The 18,476-nt window shown below is 40.6% G+C and overlaps 1 protein-coding gene across 3 annotated transcripts in view; it reads left to right on the top strand.

Moving 5' to 3' along the window:
• Positions 1–6,380, top strand: part of nrg3b (neuregulin 3b) — a 237,616-nt gene extending 231,236 nt beyond the window's left edge. For all 3 annotated transcript variants that reach the window (XM_061756160.1, XM_061756162.1, XM_061756161.1), the window contains one exon: positions 5,393–6,380. In XM_061756160.1, the coding sequence (XP_061612144.1) occupies positions 5,393–5,963 (571 nt within the window). In that variant the 3' untranslated portion in view covers positions 5,964–6,380. The remainder of the gene's footprint in view (positions 1–5,392) is intronic.
• Positions 6,381–18,476: the final 12,096 nt, after the last annotated feature.

Raw genomic sequence — 18,476 nt, forward strand, 5'->3', positions numbered from 1 at the left:
CCCCCCCCCCCCCCCCCCCCCCCCCCTCAAAATGTTTTTGTTGTCACGTCAAACTACTTTAACTTTTCTCTTGCCATGACTCTTGCAACTTCCTGTTAAATCACCTGAAGAATTTCCGTCCGTTATTATAGTGGTACCGTTCGATGTTTAATTTATTCCATATATGAAGTCAGTTTTCCCCATTGAAATGAATTAACATGTTCCAGACCACCCAAAAACAAAATAAAATTGTTACGTGCTTTAAATAAAGGAATATAGCACTCTATTGGATAAAAACCAAATAAAACATAAAAAATAATGTAAAGAATTAAACTGGTTGTGTAAAAATGCAATTACTGCATGTACTGTGGTAGCTTGGATGTGTGCCTTGAAGGGGCGTGGCCTAGTGGGTGACATCAGGAGCTGGAGTCGGGAGGTTAAGCAGCAGTGGGAGAGGGATAATTTGTCGGCCTCGGTATAAACTGTTTATGAAATCTGAACCTGTGAGTTCTCCTTCAGGTCTCGCTGTCACAATTCATCGGGAGAACAGCGTTGATCCCGAATGCGGGGGCACGTCCTGATAACTGGCCAACCCGGAGAGTGGCAGCGCCGCGCGCTGCCCGCACTCCGCCTCCTACTTCGTGTTTTATCTGCAGTGCTTCTCGATCCGGGGCGGACGTACAACAGTGCAGATGCTAATTAACAGATAAGAGAGAGTTCCAACATGACCAAAATGTTTTCATTTGTCTAAAGTCTTTCAAAACAATAAGCGATATGCAAACAATCAGGGTCGAATACAATCAGTTTCACAATTCCAAACAATTTCTTTTTTTCCCATAGAAAATGGGTGAATTACAAATTACCCTAGAATGGATTAGCCAGGCTTTTAACTTGAGTTCATGTGTAAAAACAATGAAATGTTCAGTTTTTATTTTATGACAACTAAAGTTGAAATGTTACGAGAAATCAATGTCATAATTTTATGAGAAAGGTTGCAATTGAGAAAAATATGTAAATAAAAAAAAAAAGTTCAAAGTATTCATAGTTTTTTGTGGATGTAGTCATAGTATTATGAGAAAAAAATTCTAATTTGAGAAAAAAATACTTCATGAGAATACTTTTAATTTCAAGAAAATATCGTATCGTGAGAACAATGTTAGAATTTACGAGCTAACATAATCCTAATTTTACAGAGAAGAAGAGCCGTCTCTTTAGGAGAAAAACTTCATAATCTTTGACAAACTAAATCTAAATTAAATCTACTCTAAAATCTAAAGAGTTTTAATTTTAAAGATAGTTTTAATTGTACAATAATTTAAAAAAATTGTAGAATGAATTCGTTTTATAGAAAGAAAAAGGTTTTGTTGGCCATGCGACTCTAAAAATGTCCAATCTCTTCACATCTCGCAAATTTAGCAGGGTCAGGCCTGGTTGGTACTTCGATCTGTTAGACTCGATAAAACCATATTTTGGTCAAATTCTGAAAGAGCTGAGGGACATTTGATTTGAAGTGGGACTGTGTTAAACTACATCTCACAAGTACAAAAACAAATTCTCACAAAAGCCAAATCTGTGAGGTCCAAGCAATAAAATCACATTCTTATTTCCTCGGGAGAGAAGAATTTGTTTCGTTAAACATTTCCAATCTCGTTGGCCTTACATAATCGCCTGCCAGATCTACCTGATCGAGTGAGGTTAAAGTGGCCTCATTTTGGACAAAAGGTGCAGCGGAGTCACATATTGGATGTCCGACGTTGACGAGATTGATTTCAGAAGCTTTCGTGCTCACGCAGATCTCAAGTCAGGACAGCGCCTTGTCCTACTTTATTGCAAGATAATATTCAGCAGCTGGTTAAAAGTAGGGAAGGGGAGGCTGAAATCGCTTAGACTTTCTATCTTGGACGGGGATGGTCTCCACTGGAGTCTCGTGAAGTCTCACCTCAGAATTTAGTCATCAAAAGTGGGTGAATTGAGTATTTGGTTTGGATCCGGATTAAGAACCAAATACAAAATTTCAGCCATTATTCTGAGGACCATGCCAGTTTGTTCGCTGGAATTATGCAAAACCAACTTGACCCTTTTCCCCAGATGTAGTTGCAGAAGGAAATAAAGATGTTTCATTTCTGACCTACTACTACATAAATCCGGATGACCATATTCCGAGACATGCAAGGGGTTGGCTATTTATTAAGATGTTCAACCGAAACCCAAACTTGCCAAGATTTACATTACGATTCCTCAGTCTCTGGGCGCCCATTAGCGTGCAGACCTCGGCCAAGGCAAAGCGGAAAGATTGCCAGACTAGCCAATCACAGGGCACATATAAACAATCAACCAATCACACCAATGGACAATTCACCAAAAATTGGTGATGTCATTTTTGTATAACTCTGCTACAGTAACCGTCTCACTTGGCACATGTAATAAGATTAAAGTAGGTTATGTAGCACTTCCTAAGAAGAATGATCCAGAATGTCAAGGAGCTCCACAAGCTATTCCTAAAACAAACGATGAGAACACAGGATTATTTTCGCTTTTACTTAAGTTGCCCAGGCAAGCTTGGTGTGTAAGGAAGTGCTTTTAGTCGTGTCTCTCAGAAACAACCTAATTTGCTGTCAGACTGTGCAACTTTATCAAAAACGCCTGTCATTAAAGCAAGCAGCGGTGTCCCTCGCGGTGCTCCTGTTAGCACGCTGGTCTGATTGAACGCCACGGCAACTCGAAAGATAACACTGCCTGCTGACAAACTCTTTATGTGACCTATTTCCAACATTTTTTTTTTTTTTTTTTTTTTTAAACAAAGCTTCACATAGCCGAGCAGTTCTCCATCCCAGAATCGGCATATCCCCAATTGAGGTTATGGCTTTTGTCTTCATTTGAAAGAGAATTAGTGTGAAATGTGCTCTCATCAGTCACTCAACAGACACTCGCAGTCATGTTCTGCAGTGCTTCTGATGACATTTCCATGAATGCTCTAGGGGATTGAGTCTTGCTTTACGACTTCAAATTTCATGGACCAGATCTTACTTAACTTGCAGAATACCCTGGTTACTAGATATGTCCACTCGAGGAAAAACAAATGAGCTCCAGGCAATTTAAGCTCAACTAGTCAATTGAATACATTTCAATCTCATTAGCCGTCAATACAGTTCCACCCGTTGATTGGTTGTCCTCTAGCAGGTTAAAGTGACCTATTTCTGGACTGAGCAGACATACAACACCAAGCTTCAGAGCAGCCCCCACTTCCCCAACACCCTCCTCCCTTCTTCCCAGTTGCCATGGATACATAGTCTCATCTCTGGATAGGAGTAGTGGGAGGTGGATGGTGGGATGAGGGGAGGTAAAGTGAGGGGAGATTGTGACGATAGTGCAGCAAAAGGGGAAGATAAAGACAGCGAGTGTAAAAACAGGGTTGAGCGTGGCGCAGCAACTCGGGAAGTGCCCCTCCACGTTTTCCCATTTCGAGACAACAAATCACCCGCTGAGCGTTGTCACTTTTATTATCCAGCATCAAAACATATTTACCCGTCGCCGATAAGAACAGAACTGAAGGCAACTTTGCAATTGGGTTTATTTTTAGATATGTTTTCATCTGCCGGATTTACCTCCAGCTTGCATTTCCCCTTCTAATACCAAGGGGAGTGGGGAAGTAATTCAATTACATAAACTTGGTTATGGTACAAACAGTCTCTGAAGGCTGGCAATAACAGCGGCTGTCTCCTCAAACGGGGGTAAATCTAAATGTGAACCCAGGACCGGGGAACAGCATTAACTCTGGTGCACACCAACTTCTCAACTCTCGATTAGTTCTTTGCTGCTTTTCAGTGGGAGTACAACAGACATTTCACAATGATTTGCAGGTAAATCAGTCCCATTCACGAGTCATTATTACCGATTTTTAACATATTAACCGATTTAAAATTTTGAATGCGACATGCGACGAATTGACCAACACAGCACACCTAAGAAGAATGGTCGAGAATGTCAAGGCGCTCCACAAGCTATTCCTAAAAAAACAACACTGAGAACACAGAATTATTTTCGCTTTTACTTAAGTTGCCCAGGCAAGCTTGGTGTGTAAGGAAGTGCTTTTTTGAATTGACCAACACAGCACACCAAGCACATTACCATATCTTCACGAGTACTTTCTAGTTAATTAATAGTTTCTGACCTGTGAGAGGCTGTGTGGTGGCACAAGGCATTCAGACTGCCGTAAAATACAAAGAAGAGGAAAGTTCCCGGCAACAATTTCAGCTATCTTCCTAATTGGCCATTGTTCCGTTTCATGTCACAATTACACAGAGTGACTGGCCCAAACTTTTTGGGATCGTAAATATTTCTGATTGTCAGCCGCGACTGTTTTCCGAGCAGATTGGGAAGGAGAAATCATGCTTACTGACCCCACATTCCAGGATACTTGATCAGAATAATCTTTTAAGCACGCCGGACACTGAGCGACGCAGCCGAAACCAATATTTGTGATTTCATATGTACCTGTGGCTGCAAGGCAAAGCGCAAAATCTCAAATTCACAGGTACAGTCCACAAATGCGGCGCTGATCATTGCCAACAGCCTCTCAAAATATCCACACATCCTCCTTTATTCTCACCCTTTTATTCTCCTTTTGGCCTTCCACCTCTTCCTTGACAATCGCACCATGTTTTTGTGGTTCAATATAAAATACTACTGTACAGTACATTGTATGTGGAGCTTCAAAACCCAATACAAGGTTGCCATTTTTTCCATTGCAACACGTCAAACTGTATGCTGTACTTAATCGTTTCAGATTGCCATAGTCCACTTCAGTTGCCTTTGGCCGCATTGCTCGGTGTGCGGCGGGCCTCTTAGACAGCCGATAACTGTGACTTTGTTGACTTTGATCGGAAAGGGAGGAAAACTCGCAAAACTAATTGTTGGTATGTTTACCCATCTTAAGGCGAGGTCATTGCACCGGACTATTGTAATATTAGTCATTCGAACTGCTCTAAGTGCGAGAGGACTCTTTTGCACAATTGTCAAAAAAATAAATAATGTACCGGCATTACCAGATAACTAGCAACCCTTTGTTGCTCAGTGACTGTTTTTCTCAATGTCTTTGTCTCAAAAGTGTTCTCTGTCAATTGACTGTCTGTTGTCGTACTCGAGCGGCTCCAATTACCGGAGACAAATTCCTTGTGTGTTTTTTGGACGTACTTGGCAAATAAAGATGATTCTGATTCAACATTCATCTAGAAACATAGATTATGAATAATTAAACAGAGATAAGATTGCTGAGATCGTGTTGTTTTGTAGGAGAAAAGCAGCTTTATTACCGCACCCTGGCACTTTTTATGAGAAATATCTGATGCGGTGTAAAGGTCACCATCATAATGACTTGTTCTCTAATTCCTATTTCATTCCCTCCCGCCTCAAGGTGTGATCCGAGCGGGGGAAAGGTCGGCGGCCTCCTCAGCAGGACCTCTCACTTTGCCGCGAGAAAGGGATGGACCGAGGTGCCTTGCACTCGCCTGGATAAGGGACGCAGCTTCCCCCCGCCCTCGCTGCGCACCCGTTCTGTTCCCATCATCCCCTCGCTGCAGGCGTGCGACCTTGAGGGACGGCGTTTGGATACGACTGACCAGAACACAGAGGGGCGTCTCGTCCCCACCGGCAGCCCTTCCTCTCCTCCCTATGAGAGTGCTGTGCCCATTAGTGTTTGCCCTCAGACACCCTCTTCCTCCTCCTCCTCCGTTGAAATGACCATAGAACTCGATCAGGCATTAAAGCAGAAAAAACTTTCTAGTCCTGTGACGGAGTCTTCGGGTTCTCACATCATCCGCGGGGGTGCTATCAAGGCCGGGATTGGACAAAGTGGCCGGTACTCCGCCAAAGAGCAAACAGGCACTGGAATCCGAGGTTTAAAGACGGCGGGCCAAGGTTATACCTCAATCAAGGACCCGAACGGCCCTTCGGCCATCTGCAGAGGAAACGGAAATTCGAGTTGATTGGATTCACTTTGCAAAGTTTCAAAGAAGTCGGTCCCAATACCTTTGCTGTTTGGCAGGTGGGACCATCTGTGTGGGCACATGGACCAATATTGGCGGCCGTTTGACGAACAGCTTGAACTGCAAAGGACACAACGACAAAAAATTTAAAATACGCCAACTCATGATCCAAACAAGCACACATTGTGAATAAATTCATAACAGGACAACAAACTGTGAGTGAGAGCTAAACTTGGGGGGGGTGGGGGGGAACACCACTATTTAAAGGGAGCTTCTACCTAGAAACCAAAATAGTGTGTCTCTATGTTGTTTCTCTATTGTAAAAAAATGAAATTATACAGTATATGTCATCTAATATATGTCACATAGACGTATATATATTTGACATGCAATTGTGACAAAATAAAGACTAAGATAACAGTGGTAATTAAGTGCTTTGGTCATCTCAATTTAATTTCCTCTTTGTCTTTCTTTAATACCCATGTAAGACTTAGGAGTGTCTATTCCGGAATTGTGTCACTTGAAATATGTAATCGTCATTGTAATAGATATCGTGAGCTTTAAATGATTTCCTTACACAGGATGGATTCACCTCATGTGAGTAATTATCCTTCAAGCCTTCCCCCATGGCGAAATTGGCTCATTTTAGGGGCGGCTCTGGCTCATGCAGTGCAGTGCGGATCTGGCTTACCCCGCGCCGCATACTGCTGTTCCAATGGCAAAATCGACAACTAATGATTTACTTGGTTCTTTAATTTTACATATGATGAGTGGGTAGGCACTCCAGAGACCTAATTATTTTTATACAAACATTTAATTTTCCATTATCTGTCCCCTTCAAAAAGTTCGGGTCATCTTTGACTCAAAACGGCGCAACAATTAAGAGTACAAGCCTTTATGTGCGATTTATTTAGATACATTCTTTTTTTTTTTATTTCGGCGGTAGCTGCTGAAAACTAACTGTGCAGGGCTTACAAAAGGGTATGAGAACAAATGCTTCATCAGCATGCAAGCGTCTTCAGTCTATAACGATTACACATTACTTCAATGAGAAGACTGAGCCAAGTCGGCTGAGTGGGAAAGATGAAGCAATTATAAACAGGACCTTAGAATAGGCGATATCCTTAAAAAAACGTTAAAAATTCTGTCAATTGTGTTGATTTAAATGTTGATTGATTGATTTGCCCTACTTGGCTGCCACCAGCAGAGGCGCTGTTGAGTCAGTCACAACTAGGTTGCCATAAAGTGGAACGTTGCACTATTCCTCTGGCCAGTATTATTCTGCTCAATTTGACACATGCAATATCGAACAGGAGTCTCTATCCCCTTAAAAATATATTTCCTAAAATAAAGCTTAATAAATCGATATATGTAACTGAGTAACTTAGTCACGTGTACACAATAGCTACTAATTTGAGGTGGAATATGTATTCAAAAACTAATTGATGAATGCAAGATGCAGTGCTATTTATCAGATTGCAACATACCATTAACTTATTGACTACATTGCAAACTTAACCTTTGGTGTTAAATTTGGTTAGCAGCCCAAAGAGTGCAATTGTTGGCAATTGCCTAAATGTGATGTTCTTTGAGGTAGCAGTCTACTGTACATTTGACGGTAGCTAGCTATGCCTACACCCTGAAAATGCCACAATATACAGAACAGCTCAGTGTCGTTATATGAATTCCCATGCTAGGAAGTGATGCCGTGGACAAGCCCGCCGCCCAGCTGCCGGTTGAGAAGACCTCCAGAAGTCTGTTAGCTTGCGAGCTAGCTGGTTGCTATCTGATATATTCCAGCCTCCGGAGGCTTTAAACAGATATATTGTTTTTCCGGCCCAAACATGGAGAGAACATAACACAAACCCAAAAATACATCTCTCTATGGTTTATTTTTAACTTGTAGGGGGCACGAGTTGGTAAGTCCATCTAAGAACAACATGAGAGGATGTTTGATGATAGGGCTACAGTACTCGCAACGATAGCCTCCAAATCAAACGATTTGTTGGATTCGAGCCCGGTTGCCGACAAACCCGGTCGCCATCGACTCGCTTCACATCAGCGTCGGTCGCTCGGCGTGAGACGAATGATAATGTGGCAGGAGAAAGAGACGTTTCTCCCCCTCGCCAGATGGCCCGAAGATTAGGAGGACAGCAAGACGGGGTGTGTGCAGTGCTGCAAGACTTGTGATGATGTCGGTAAATGCCTCTCACCAACTCACCTCCACACGGGATTTAAGGAGACACTTCACATTTCCAGTGGCCGTGTAAGACTCCCAAAAAACAAATGTCATGGTTGACATTGGAGGAACCTGAGCAGTTGTAGCTATGCTGACCACGCGCTCACTTTTTGAGACTGAAGCGTAGTGTTGGGAAATCATCGAATTTGATCATTGATCACAATTTCCATCCATCCATTTTCTATACCGATTATCCTCATGAGGTGGTAGGTAAACTGGAGCCTGTCTTGGCTAGCGCAGTTTACCACAATGTGCAAATTGTAATTAGCATGTAAGAAGTCCTTTAAAAATATCATTATATCTGATATTTAAGTGTATCCCTCAAATCCTTTTGGGTTTTTTTTCACTTGATTAAATGAGTCAATCTTTTCAAATGAATTCATATGCATTCAAAAGGAGTTAACTGCCCATTTATTTTCCTAGTTCAAGATTTCAACTTTGAACATTCCCTGGAATTTTGCAAACCAGTTGCCTCATAGTAGGGAGGGTAAGATGAAATATTGTTTCGCAATAAAGAGCTAACCACATGCCAAAACAAAACTCAACAGCAAGGCCTAGAAAAGAGCTCATTCAACGAAGAAATTGTTGCTTTTAGATTCGGTCATATTTCTCAAACCGAGACGGATGAACTGCTGACTGAGAGTGACTGACACTGACTAGGCTTTCCCACAAGGCGCGTTGACCCCGTGCTTATGATTGCCGGGCATTGCTGGGCCAAGACCCCCACCGTCCTCTGGGAGCACCCGAGCGAGACAGATTTTATCACAACCTTACACACTCTTTTGGTCGCTGCTATAATCTGACATTCTCTATTATGAGCGAGCTGTCACATTTTAATAGTCGTCAGAGTTCCAAATAGGGCAAGTCTGTTAAGATGGAGAAAAAAAACTGTACGTTTATTGTCTAATTCAGTTGATTTAAGTGTGCTTACTGGTTTGGGAACACAGCCACAGAAGGTATGCAAAGTCAACAATTTTTAAGGGATGTCACTTGAGGCAACAGAAGGCTTAAAGATAAATTATGGATGTCTTACGCTTACGGCTTTTAGTTTGTGGCTGTCCTGTCTCACTGAGCAAAAATGCTCTTAATTAGGTGAATGAGTGGTAATTAACTGTACTTGCACAAGAGAAGACGGTAGAATGCATGTATCAACATGAGCCTCCTGAGGAGTACCACAGGGATCCATTTCGGTCCCATACTGTTTTCCTTTTTAACATTTTAACTGACAGAATCAACCATTCAACCAAGCAATTTTCTTAAAAATAAAAATGTCCTCCAGTTTGAGAAGAAAATCAATCATCTTGTGAAAACGACATTGGAAGAGAGAATTGTATACCCCGTTACCCTATCCAAAAGTATGTCGATGGCTCGAAACATTTCTATATTATATACAAGCAATAATATATAAATAATACCTGTATATGCCATATGAATAAATGTTTAAAAACAGCTTTCCTGCGCAAAATCCAAAAAACCCCGACTGTTTATGTATGCCTATGTATCATAAATACTGTATCTTTTAATAATGTTCAGCTCCTTGGGCAACCTATTTTTTTATTTATTAATTTGGGATTTTAGAGCTCTAGGTATATGCATAAATTTTAATTTCTACATGTTTTTTTTCTGTTTGAGAACATCCCAATTAGCATTTCAAAGCATGAGACTATTTCAAATAGCTTCGCAGCTTTCGATTTGTGTTTAATCAAGGTCAAGGGTTTATTTTGCTGGGAATTTCTCAACTCATGAGAAACCTCCAGTGTTTAAAATGCAATCATTCGGTTACCGAAAATATGATAGAGTGACATGCAGATCTACTAAACTGATACTGGTGAAACTCAATGAAGTATTAACTGCGACTCACTAAAAGTGAACATACAAATCTGATGGCTGAAATAAGTCATCTTTTATTGATCACTAAAGAGACTTGGAATACAGTACAGATGTAGGATCTGGCTTACTATTCTGTCATTTACTATACACTTGCTAGATGATAGAGGCTCAAAGTAAAGATCAAACCAAATGTAAAAGTATTAAAGGTACAAATGTTTGTATTGGGAATTGAACTGGCAGGTGAGCCCCCCACAGCACCTCATTGTTCCTGAGCATTCATGGAATAGATTGACCTCACCTGCCCTTCATTACCTGAACACTCACCAGCTGCTCCGACTCCCCGCTTGTTTGTTTTTGAAAATATTATTATGAACGCTCCCTCTATTTCCATATATCCCCAAATCCAAAGCTAAATTCAACTCCTAACTGACTGCAGGTTCTTTGTGCTCCTTTGCACAGCTCAGTGTTCGTCTTAAAAGCCTCCGAGACGTTCCACTGGTGGAAAGCGTCACATGCTGGTGCACAATCAGCTTCAATTTTCAAGCTTCGGAGTTTGTATCTTTGGTTTGATTTGCAGCGCAAAGAAGGGAGCGGACGTGGACAGATGGCTACTTGTTTTGTTTTATTCCAAAGAGAAGAGATAACCACACTCTTCATTGTGAGGGATGAATGATCTTTAAGAGCAGCATATGTCAAGTATATAAATTTGAAGCATCATTTCATGGATGAATAACCCAGTCTTTCCTGCTTACATGCACGCTAGAAGCGTTCTTAAGTTTTACAAATGAGATAAGACGTTTTTTTGTTTAAAATATATTTAATACTTGCATTAGAGCTTTCTGTTTTAAACATATAAAGATGCCCTCTTTTGTTCAAATCAAATGTTAACAAGGTACAGTATTTACCATACAATTAGTATAATAATAATGATTAAAATAGAGTAATTAAATAAAAATTGAGGTTTCATATTTAGTCATTTTTGATTATTTTTTATGTTATAACTTAAATATTTCGATGTAGCAATAATGCAAATTAGACTATTACTACTACTAATAATAATAATATCAAAGTATGAGGGATAGGTTTCATTTTTATTTTATTTTATTTTATTTTCATATTATGTTCATATTATTTCACTTCTGTGTAAATTTGTCCTTTAGCAGTGATTTATCATCAACAAAGTTTACCACATTGTGGCCCTATTGATCCAAATTTTCCAAATGTATAGGCATCTCACAAAAACCACACAAGACTAAAAGCTCCAGATGCAATTAAAGCTCTCTAAAGTTACCGTTTATTGTTCACTTTTCCTTCTCCTTCTTTTCGGTTCCTTTGCTTCGCTTGTGGACAATGGACCGAATGCTTTCAATCAATCCTCTCCTCTCTTGACAGATCAATATGGATGTTATTCCCATATTAGGGACAACAAATGGAGGGCTTTCAGTGTAAAAGGTGGTCAAGTCCACCCCAACAGAGCAACTAACTGAGAGTAGTCATGTTCCATGCATGGTGTGAGTCGTACATTGTACGACAAAGTGCTTCTTTGGAAAAGTGGAGCGCCTTTCAAGACCAGCTTGAAATACTTGGAAAACATAGCAGGACTCCCTCAAGTTTATGAAGCAGCTGGGCACGAGGCCGCCCTTCTCAAGAAAACAAGACCCCCGAAACTGACCCCAACCCTCATAACACCTGAGCTGTTGTCTTTTTAAATCTTAGTCCGACCGGTCAATGTCAAACTGAATCAGTCAGTCCAGCACAGTGGCTCAGGATGTGTTTGTTCATTCTTCAAGTCAAAGTATTTGAATTTTTCTCTCACGTTGACTCTTGCGACTTCCTGTTTATCTGTCTTCTACACCGATTATGCATGGATCAGACTACGGGACAAATTTGGTCTCCCACGATGGCATTATGTCAGACTACTGCCATAAAATCTGGTCGCATCTCGGTCAGAACTCTGGCAACGCTGCATGACATATTTACGATATCACCATATCCTATCTTTTACAATCAATGGGTTAATCTTGTCAAATCAAGCTGTTGGGGGAGGTGGGACTGAAAAATGTGTCCATGCTACCGGATAGAACCGTTAGCATGGCGGCAACAACATCAATCATGGGGGAAGATGCACTAGTTTTGATTGCGACAATGTTTTGTGTTGAAAAAAAAAAAAAGAACAAATAAAAAACCAATTTGTGTAGTGTGGACCCTGGGCTGTCCATTCTTCGAGGACGGCCTGAGGTAATGTTCTCGTACTTTTAATCAATCAATCAATCACGCAGAATGGAAGCATTTTTTTCTCTCATTCCAATCAAAATTGGACTTTTACCGATAATCAGGACAAATCTCAGCATTTTCCCTCCCTGATCTACTTGGATGATCGTAAATGTTAAAGCTGTTCAAAATTTACGTTGGAAAATTCTTACGCGTGTTGCCAACTCAGTGTAGTTAAGAGATAAGCTAACAGTTAGCCTCGCTACATCTATGTCTACTTGTCTGGATGCCTTGCGGCAACGCACTGCCTCTCACAGGTCAGTCTTGGTACTGCGGCAGATGTCCGGTTTGTAGCCATCGTATAAGATGTCGCGTGAGACTTGAGACACAAATCTCATGAGACTTTGACCTATCTTTTAAGACTTGAGCTCATTATGGAGATATAACTTTGTTTTATTTGAGTATTCATTTTCTTTTTTTTCCATTTTGGGGGCTACACAAAGGAATACCATTGAAGGCAATTCAAAGACACATCAAAGTATCAAAACATTAGCGGATTAACTCTGCATGTGCGTGTTTTCAGACACTTTTTCTGATGGTGCGAAGAGAAGAAAATTGTTATGCACCACAAGTTACCGTAAGGTAAGACGACTCATATTTTAACGTTGTCCGAGTACCTTTGTCCAGTTTTATGGAATGTTTCAGTGTCGTGATGGTTTGGTTGCTACTCCCTGTTTTACTGTATTCCAAATCTACCTGATCCCAATGGGAACTTCTGTTTTAACAATCAACCAAATCAAATTGGACCAGTGTCACAAACTTCCAAGTACAATTGTGAAGCGAATTCTCACGGGAAATAGGTGAACCCTTAATAGACAAGAGACAGGACGAGCACTTTGAGAGAAATGAGAGATGCATTTTAATTAAAACTTGCATGCAAGGAGAATACAAAATACAACCAGGTTGGCGGCTGCTAAGAAGTGCTTATTTTATAAGCGCAAAGAAGTATTTTTCTAACACTAACAAAGGTACAGTAGAGGGAAGGAATCCAGGCCTTAAGCGCTGTTGGTGTCTACTGACAAAAAGCCCCAAAAGCCCTTTGCTTCTATGCAGCAAATGTTTCGTTTGGCGAGCTCACATCAGTGCACATCCTGCTGCAAACTTAAAAAGTGTTATTGAGCTGAGAAAAGGGAAATTGCCTCACAAAGGGTCCCTCTGGAGCCACTTGGGCTGTTTTCAAAAGTCCTCAAAAGGCCTCTCTATTCAGATGCGGGAGAGAAAAAAAGTGACATTCATGTAGTTGGGAGTCGTAAAAGAAGACGAAGAGTTAAAATGCCAGTTGAATAACCGGAGTGTGACCCTGCGGTGTGAGCTTCGTCTGCTCCATGCGACCCGCGACGCCGGCGTCGCTGCGAATCAGCCAATGCGGGGACGATGGAAGTGAGGATGGCGCCGTGCGTAACCGCGGGTCAATCAGAAATCATCCAGGTGGGGTCGCTTTCATAACGAGGAGCGTTTGCTGTCCTGAACCGACGCCTCGGATAAGGTTAAAAAACACAATTGACGAGCTTTATGGCTGTGCACACCAGAAGGAGAAGCACAATGCCCATTGATTTAAAGCAAAAAATGTGACAAAACCCAAGTGGCAGACATTATATATCCCAAGCATCTTATCAGAAAAGAGCCACCAATAAGTTTCATTCTACACTGCTTGGCACTTTAATGTGCCCAAGCCTCACCGTGACCCGCAGGCGGAAAATTCCGGCGTGACCTTGCCTTATCCGCCATTTGCGGGCCCGCCTTTGGGATATCAGCAAAAGCCAGGCGCCGGCGCCGCTCTCGGAAATGTGCCGGTTGCAGACCGCACGAGGCTTTGCTTCATTTTCTCAGAATGTGGCCGACGGCAGCCAAGATCGAAGCTCATGAAGTCATCTTTATTTTGCCTATTATTTGAAGACTGTGAATCATCATACTGTAATGTTCCCTGGTTAATTTATGAGTACGTTTTGTGATCAGCCATTCATTGGTTTGGCCTGGCCTCGTTCGTGTTCCCTCCTCCAGCCAATCGGCTCCAAGCGTGCCGTGTGTCCGACCCAACTAGATTAGATTAGATTGATTAGCTTAATTAGATTGAAAATAGATTTTAAAGAAAAAATACAAATGAAAATATTTCTATATGCTGTGCTTCAAATGTTTTGATGATCACCCCAAAAATGTAAGATTCTTTCTCGAAATTATGATGAGACGCTTACGCTTTCACTGAACTTTTCACTGTTTTGTCTCATGAGATCGTTCTCCGTCGTTCCATGCATCCTCCTTGTTTCTGCATGAAGTGAAATGTCCTTGTGACTTTTAAGTGGTGGGGCTCAGGACATTAATATTCCTGCTCCCCCACCCTTAGGTAGGGGCGATGTATTTTTAATGACATTGTCTGCGTCCCATCAAGTCCGCTTGTGAGGGGGGTTAATTTCATGCTAATTTCCGCTAGCCCATCTATGGTGTTTCCCATTATCTTTTAGCATTAGGCTAGTGGACTTTCATTAGATTTAAATTACATGGTTTGGCTGAACACATTGGTGTTTAAATAGACAATGTTTGATTCTCTTTTGTTTCATATCGGTTTTACAGTCAACTTCAACAGTGAGTGACAAATAAACAGCTTGAAGCAAGCTTATTTGGAGATGGTGCAAATGTGTCTTCTTTTCCTTTTCTCAAAGTGATGTTGATGAGAGTGACAACAGACGCTAAGGAATACTTGAAAAGTATGTTTTATTACCAGTCTAAATGTGATTCAAGCCTTTGGAAGTTTTAAAACTATTTTTTATTAATTATATGGTCTATATATAGTGATGATTTGTACTGATCTCTGGTGGGTCTGGAAGGTATCCACAGGGGTTCACTGTACTGTAATTTGCGGAGGGATTCAAAGAAAATACTATTGTGTGTTTTGTAACTAGGACAGAAAACAAGTTTGGAAAGGTGGAAGCGGATAAATATAACATTTGGCATTAAATAGAGAGTTGATGTTTTTGTGTTGTTCAGATGCCAAACACGGTGTACACCTGCTAATTTGAAGGGGGCGGCGGGAATTCTCCTTTTCAAGTGCTAAACTGAAACTGTCCATATCCTCACAGCCTCTCAGGGTGCTGTTCCACGTCTCTGTCATGTCTATTTTTTGTTTTTGTTTTTCCGCCTGCTGTTTTCCTTTTCACAGGAAATCTGTATCATACAAGCTCTGGCAAAATGCCAGGAGTTTTGTTGTCAAATTTACTTTGCATCGTGGGTCTCTGTAGTATCTGTGGACCAGCCAGGACAACATGCCTTATGGGAAAAAAAAATATCAGTAATTGACATAACATAATTTGCCCATTAACTTACTACTTCCAAATAATGTTGATGATACTCCGACATTTTATGTTGATGATACTCCGACATTTTAAATGTTTCCATTGTAGAAGTGTAGGGTTTTCACCAACTGCTAACATACTTTTTTCTTTTAATCAAATAGTATGATGCTACTAGATTCAGTGATACATAACATTTTTGTTTTAGAAAAGGATAAGAAACTAGAACTTGTACCTTTCCCGCTCTCTGAAATTGTATTATCACTACACTGTGAAACAAAGCGAGATGTCTGTCGTTGGGAGTGCGCCAGTTGCATAAGGCAGATGACAACTGCCTGTTGATTTGTGTATAAATGTCCTTGACTAAGGAGAAATAAGCAGACACTTTTGAGAAAGCAGCATTCAGGTTGTATTGAACAGCCTCCTTGAGTTTGTATTAAATTGTATCGCTCATCATTTTCAAAGTGCTTGTTATGGCTCGTCTACTAAAGGGTTCGTTCACATTCTTTCCTCAACAGGCTCTAAAAGGCAATGGTATTTTTCTGTAGTTGGAATTTGTAAATCATTGGAAAAAAGATGTCATTCAAATCAGACTTGGTAAGTGACAAAGCTGGAAAATATTTTTCACCTGTGTGTCTTCTTTTACAATGTTTACAATAAATATTCTCTGCATCCACTATCTCACACAGCTCCGTTTTTATGAGTTCATCTTTTCGCATCAGTGGCTTCACAAAGGTTTCACGCGCAACTTTTAGTGTTTGCTCGAACACCACATCTTCCCAGGGGACTGATTCTCCCGTTTAAAAGCCTCCCAGAGAGCCGAGCTAAATCAAAAGCATTTGCTATAAATGGTCAATTTCATCAGGCGGCTCGTCTTCATTGCTACGAGATCAAATCCTGGAGGCGGAATTGCCTGTCAGGTTTATCACCCAAGAGAACTTTTGCATTTTTTTTTAACTCCACACTTCATCTTTGCACTGAGCTGTGACAACCCCTCTGTAACAGGTGCAACATGTGAGCTTCCTATGCATTTACGACTATTTTCAGTACTCTTCAGATCCCTCAAGTGTAATAATAGTGGAAGTCGTTTTTCTGATATGCAAATATCAATAGGAATTTAAGCACACTTGTCATGCATGTGCTACAAAAACGACTGTCTTGCTTCTTTTTTCCTCGCACCTTTCCTGCATAGTATGGAATCAGACGCTAAATTAAAAAACAAATAAATAAAAATGTTATATATTCCCTCATGAGAAGTAGGTCAACGGTGACAAGAAGTCGGTTGCAAGTTTTAAGTCCCATAACATTGCCTGGAACTGCCTCAGTGATGATTTTTGATGATGATTTTTTTTATGTACAGTAATTACACTTTATAAAAAGTCATTTACATTCTCTTTTATTGTGTTTCATACAATATAGTGCTATTTTGCTTAATTAAAAACAGACAAACAAAAAACAAAACCTGTAAAATCTTGCGGCTGTTAGCATGCTAATTTTGTTGCTAGTCACGATCCGTGGTGCTAACTGCTAGCCATCTAAGCTAATGAGGCTAGCTTACGTGCTACTTGTTGTTTGTTTTCATTGTTTTTTGCTTTCTTCAATTATTGTAATAGTCAATGGAGAGGAAGCTAGCTTCACAGAAAAGGTTTTGCTCGTTTTTATTGTTATGCACAACTACAGATGGAAACTGGACGGACTTAGTAACAGTAAATAAGTAGGCTGGGTCTTGACAGAAAGTTAAATTGCTGCCAATAACAGGGAGCCTAAGTTTAAGCAAAAGGTGACTTGGTGGCAACTAAACAATTTGTAGCATGAGTGCCATTCCCTTTTCTCAGCGTGTTTGGACGCAGAAATCAAGTGACTTTCTTAAATGGCTTTTCTGTGCAGGGCAAATTTTAGCCATTTAAGCCGTGAGAGGACTTTTAAAAGCATTCACCAAACGAACAGATTAGAGACTTGGAAGATAATTGTGCCGTTGAAGGCAAAGTCGCAAGCAGCGGCGCAGCAGAATGATTTGAGCGAGCGATTAAATCTCACTTCTCCGAAGGCGCGTAAAACGCCCCCACAAGTCACATTTCTGCGCGTAACGATCAATTCAGGCGTGTAATGAGGGGAGATTTTCAAGCAAGTGTTGCGGTTTGAGGAATAAACGGGTGGAAAGTGTTTATGCTTTGTGGAAATGAAACCATACAAATGTTATGTGCTCATCGTCGTTCAGCTCAATGAGCACGTGAGTGGATTCAGAGACACTGCAATGGACAGAAAATTAAGGTAAAGTTTACAACAAAACATAACATAAAACAATGTGAATTAAGCGAAAACACGTTTACGCTGTCTTACGAAAGTCCGCTCGCTTACTGCTAACACACAACACAAAGTGGCATAGACAGGCTAACAGTAGCCTCGATGTCTCAGCAGTTCTAAAACTTAAAACAAATTCTATTTGAGCACAAGTGGTAATAACACATGCATACAACAGTACTCACAGGAACATATTCTTTATCCTCCGCAATTAACGACTAATATTATCCGAGGTTCGTTTAGATGGTCTTCTGTGTTTCATCATCAAATCTATGTGCAGTGTGTCTGTATGTATTAAACTGCCCCCTGGTGGCCAAGGCATGCACACCAGAATGAGCAGCACAATCCCCATTGAATTATCATGATCCACAAACTGTTTAATTCTTTACATTTTATGTAATAATGTTATTACTGTATGTTTTTATTAAGTACAATACTGTAGAGTGCTAAGTTTCATATATATAAAAAAAAGTTACAAAAAATTATTTTGAGTTTTTTGGGGCGCTAGAACGGATTAATAGCATTTCCATTCACGTCAATGGGGAACAGTGCTTTGAGATACGAGTCTTTTGAGTTCAACTTGAAAAT

This window comes from Phyllopteryx taeniolatus, chromosome 19, assembly GCF_024500385.1.
Source record: "Phyllopteryx taeniolatus isolate TA_2022b chromosome 19, UOR_Ptae_1.2, whole genome shotgun sequence".
Taxonomy (NCBI): Eukaryota; Metazoa; Chordata; class Actinopteri; order Syngnathiformes; family Syngnathidae; genus Phyllopteryx; species Phyllopteryx taeniolatus.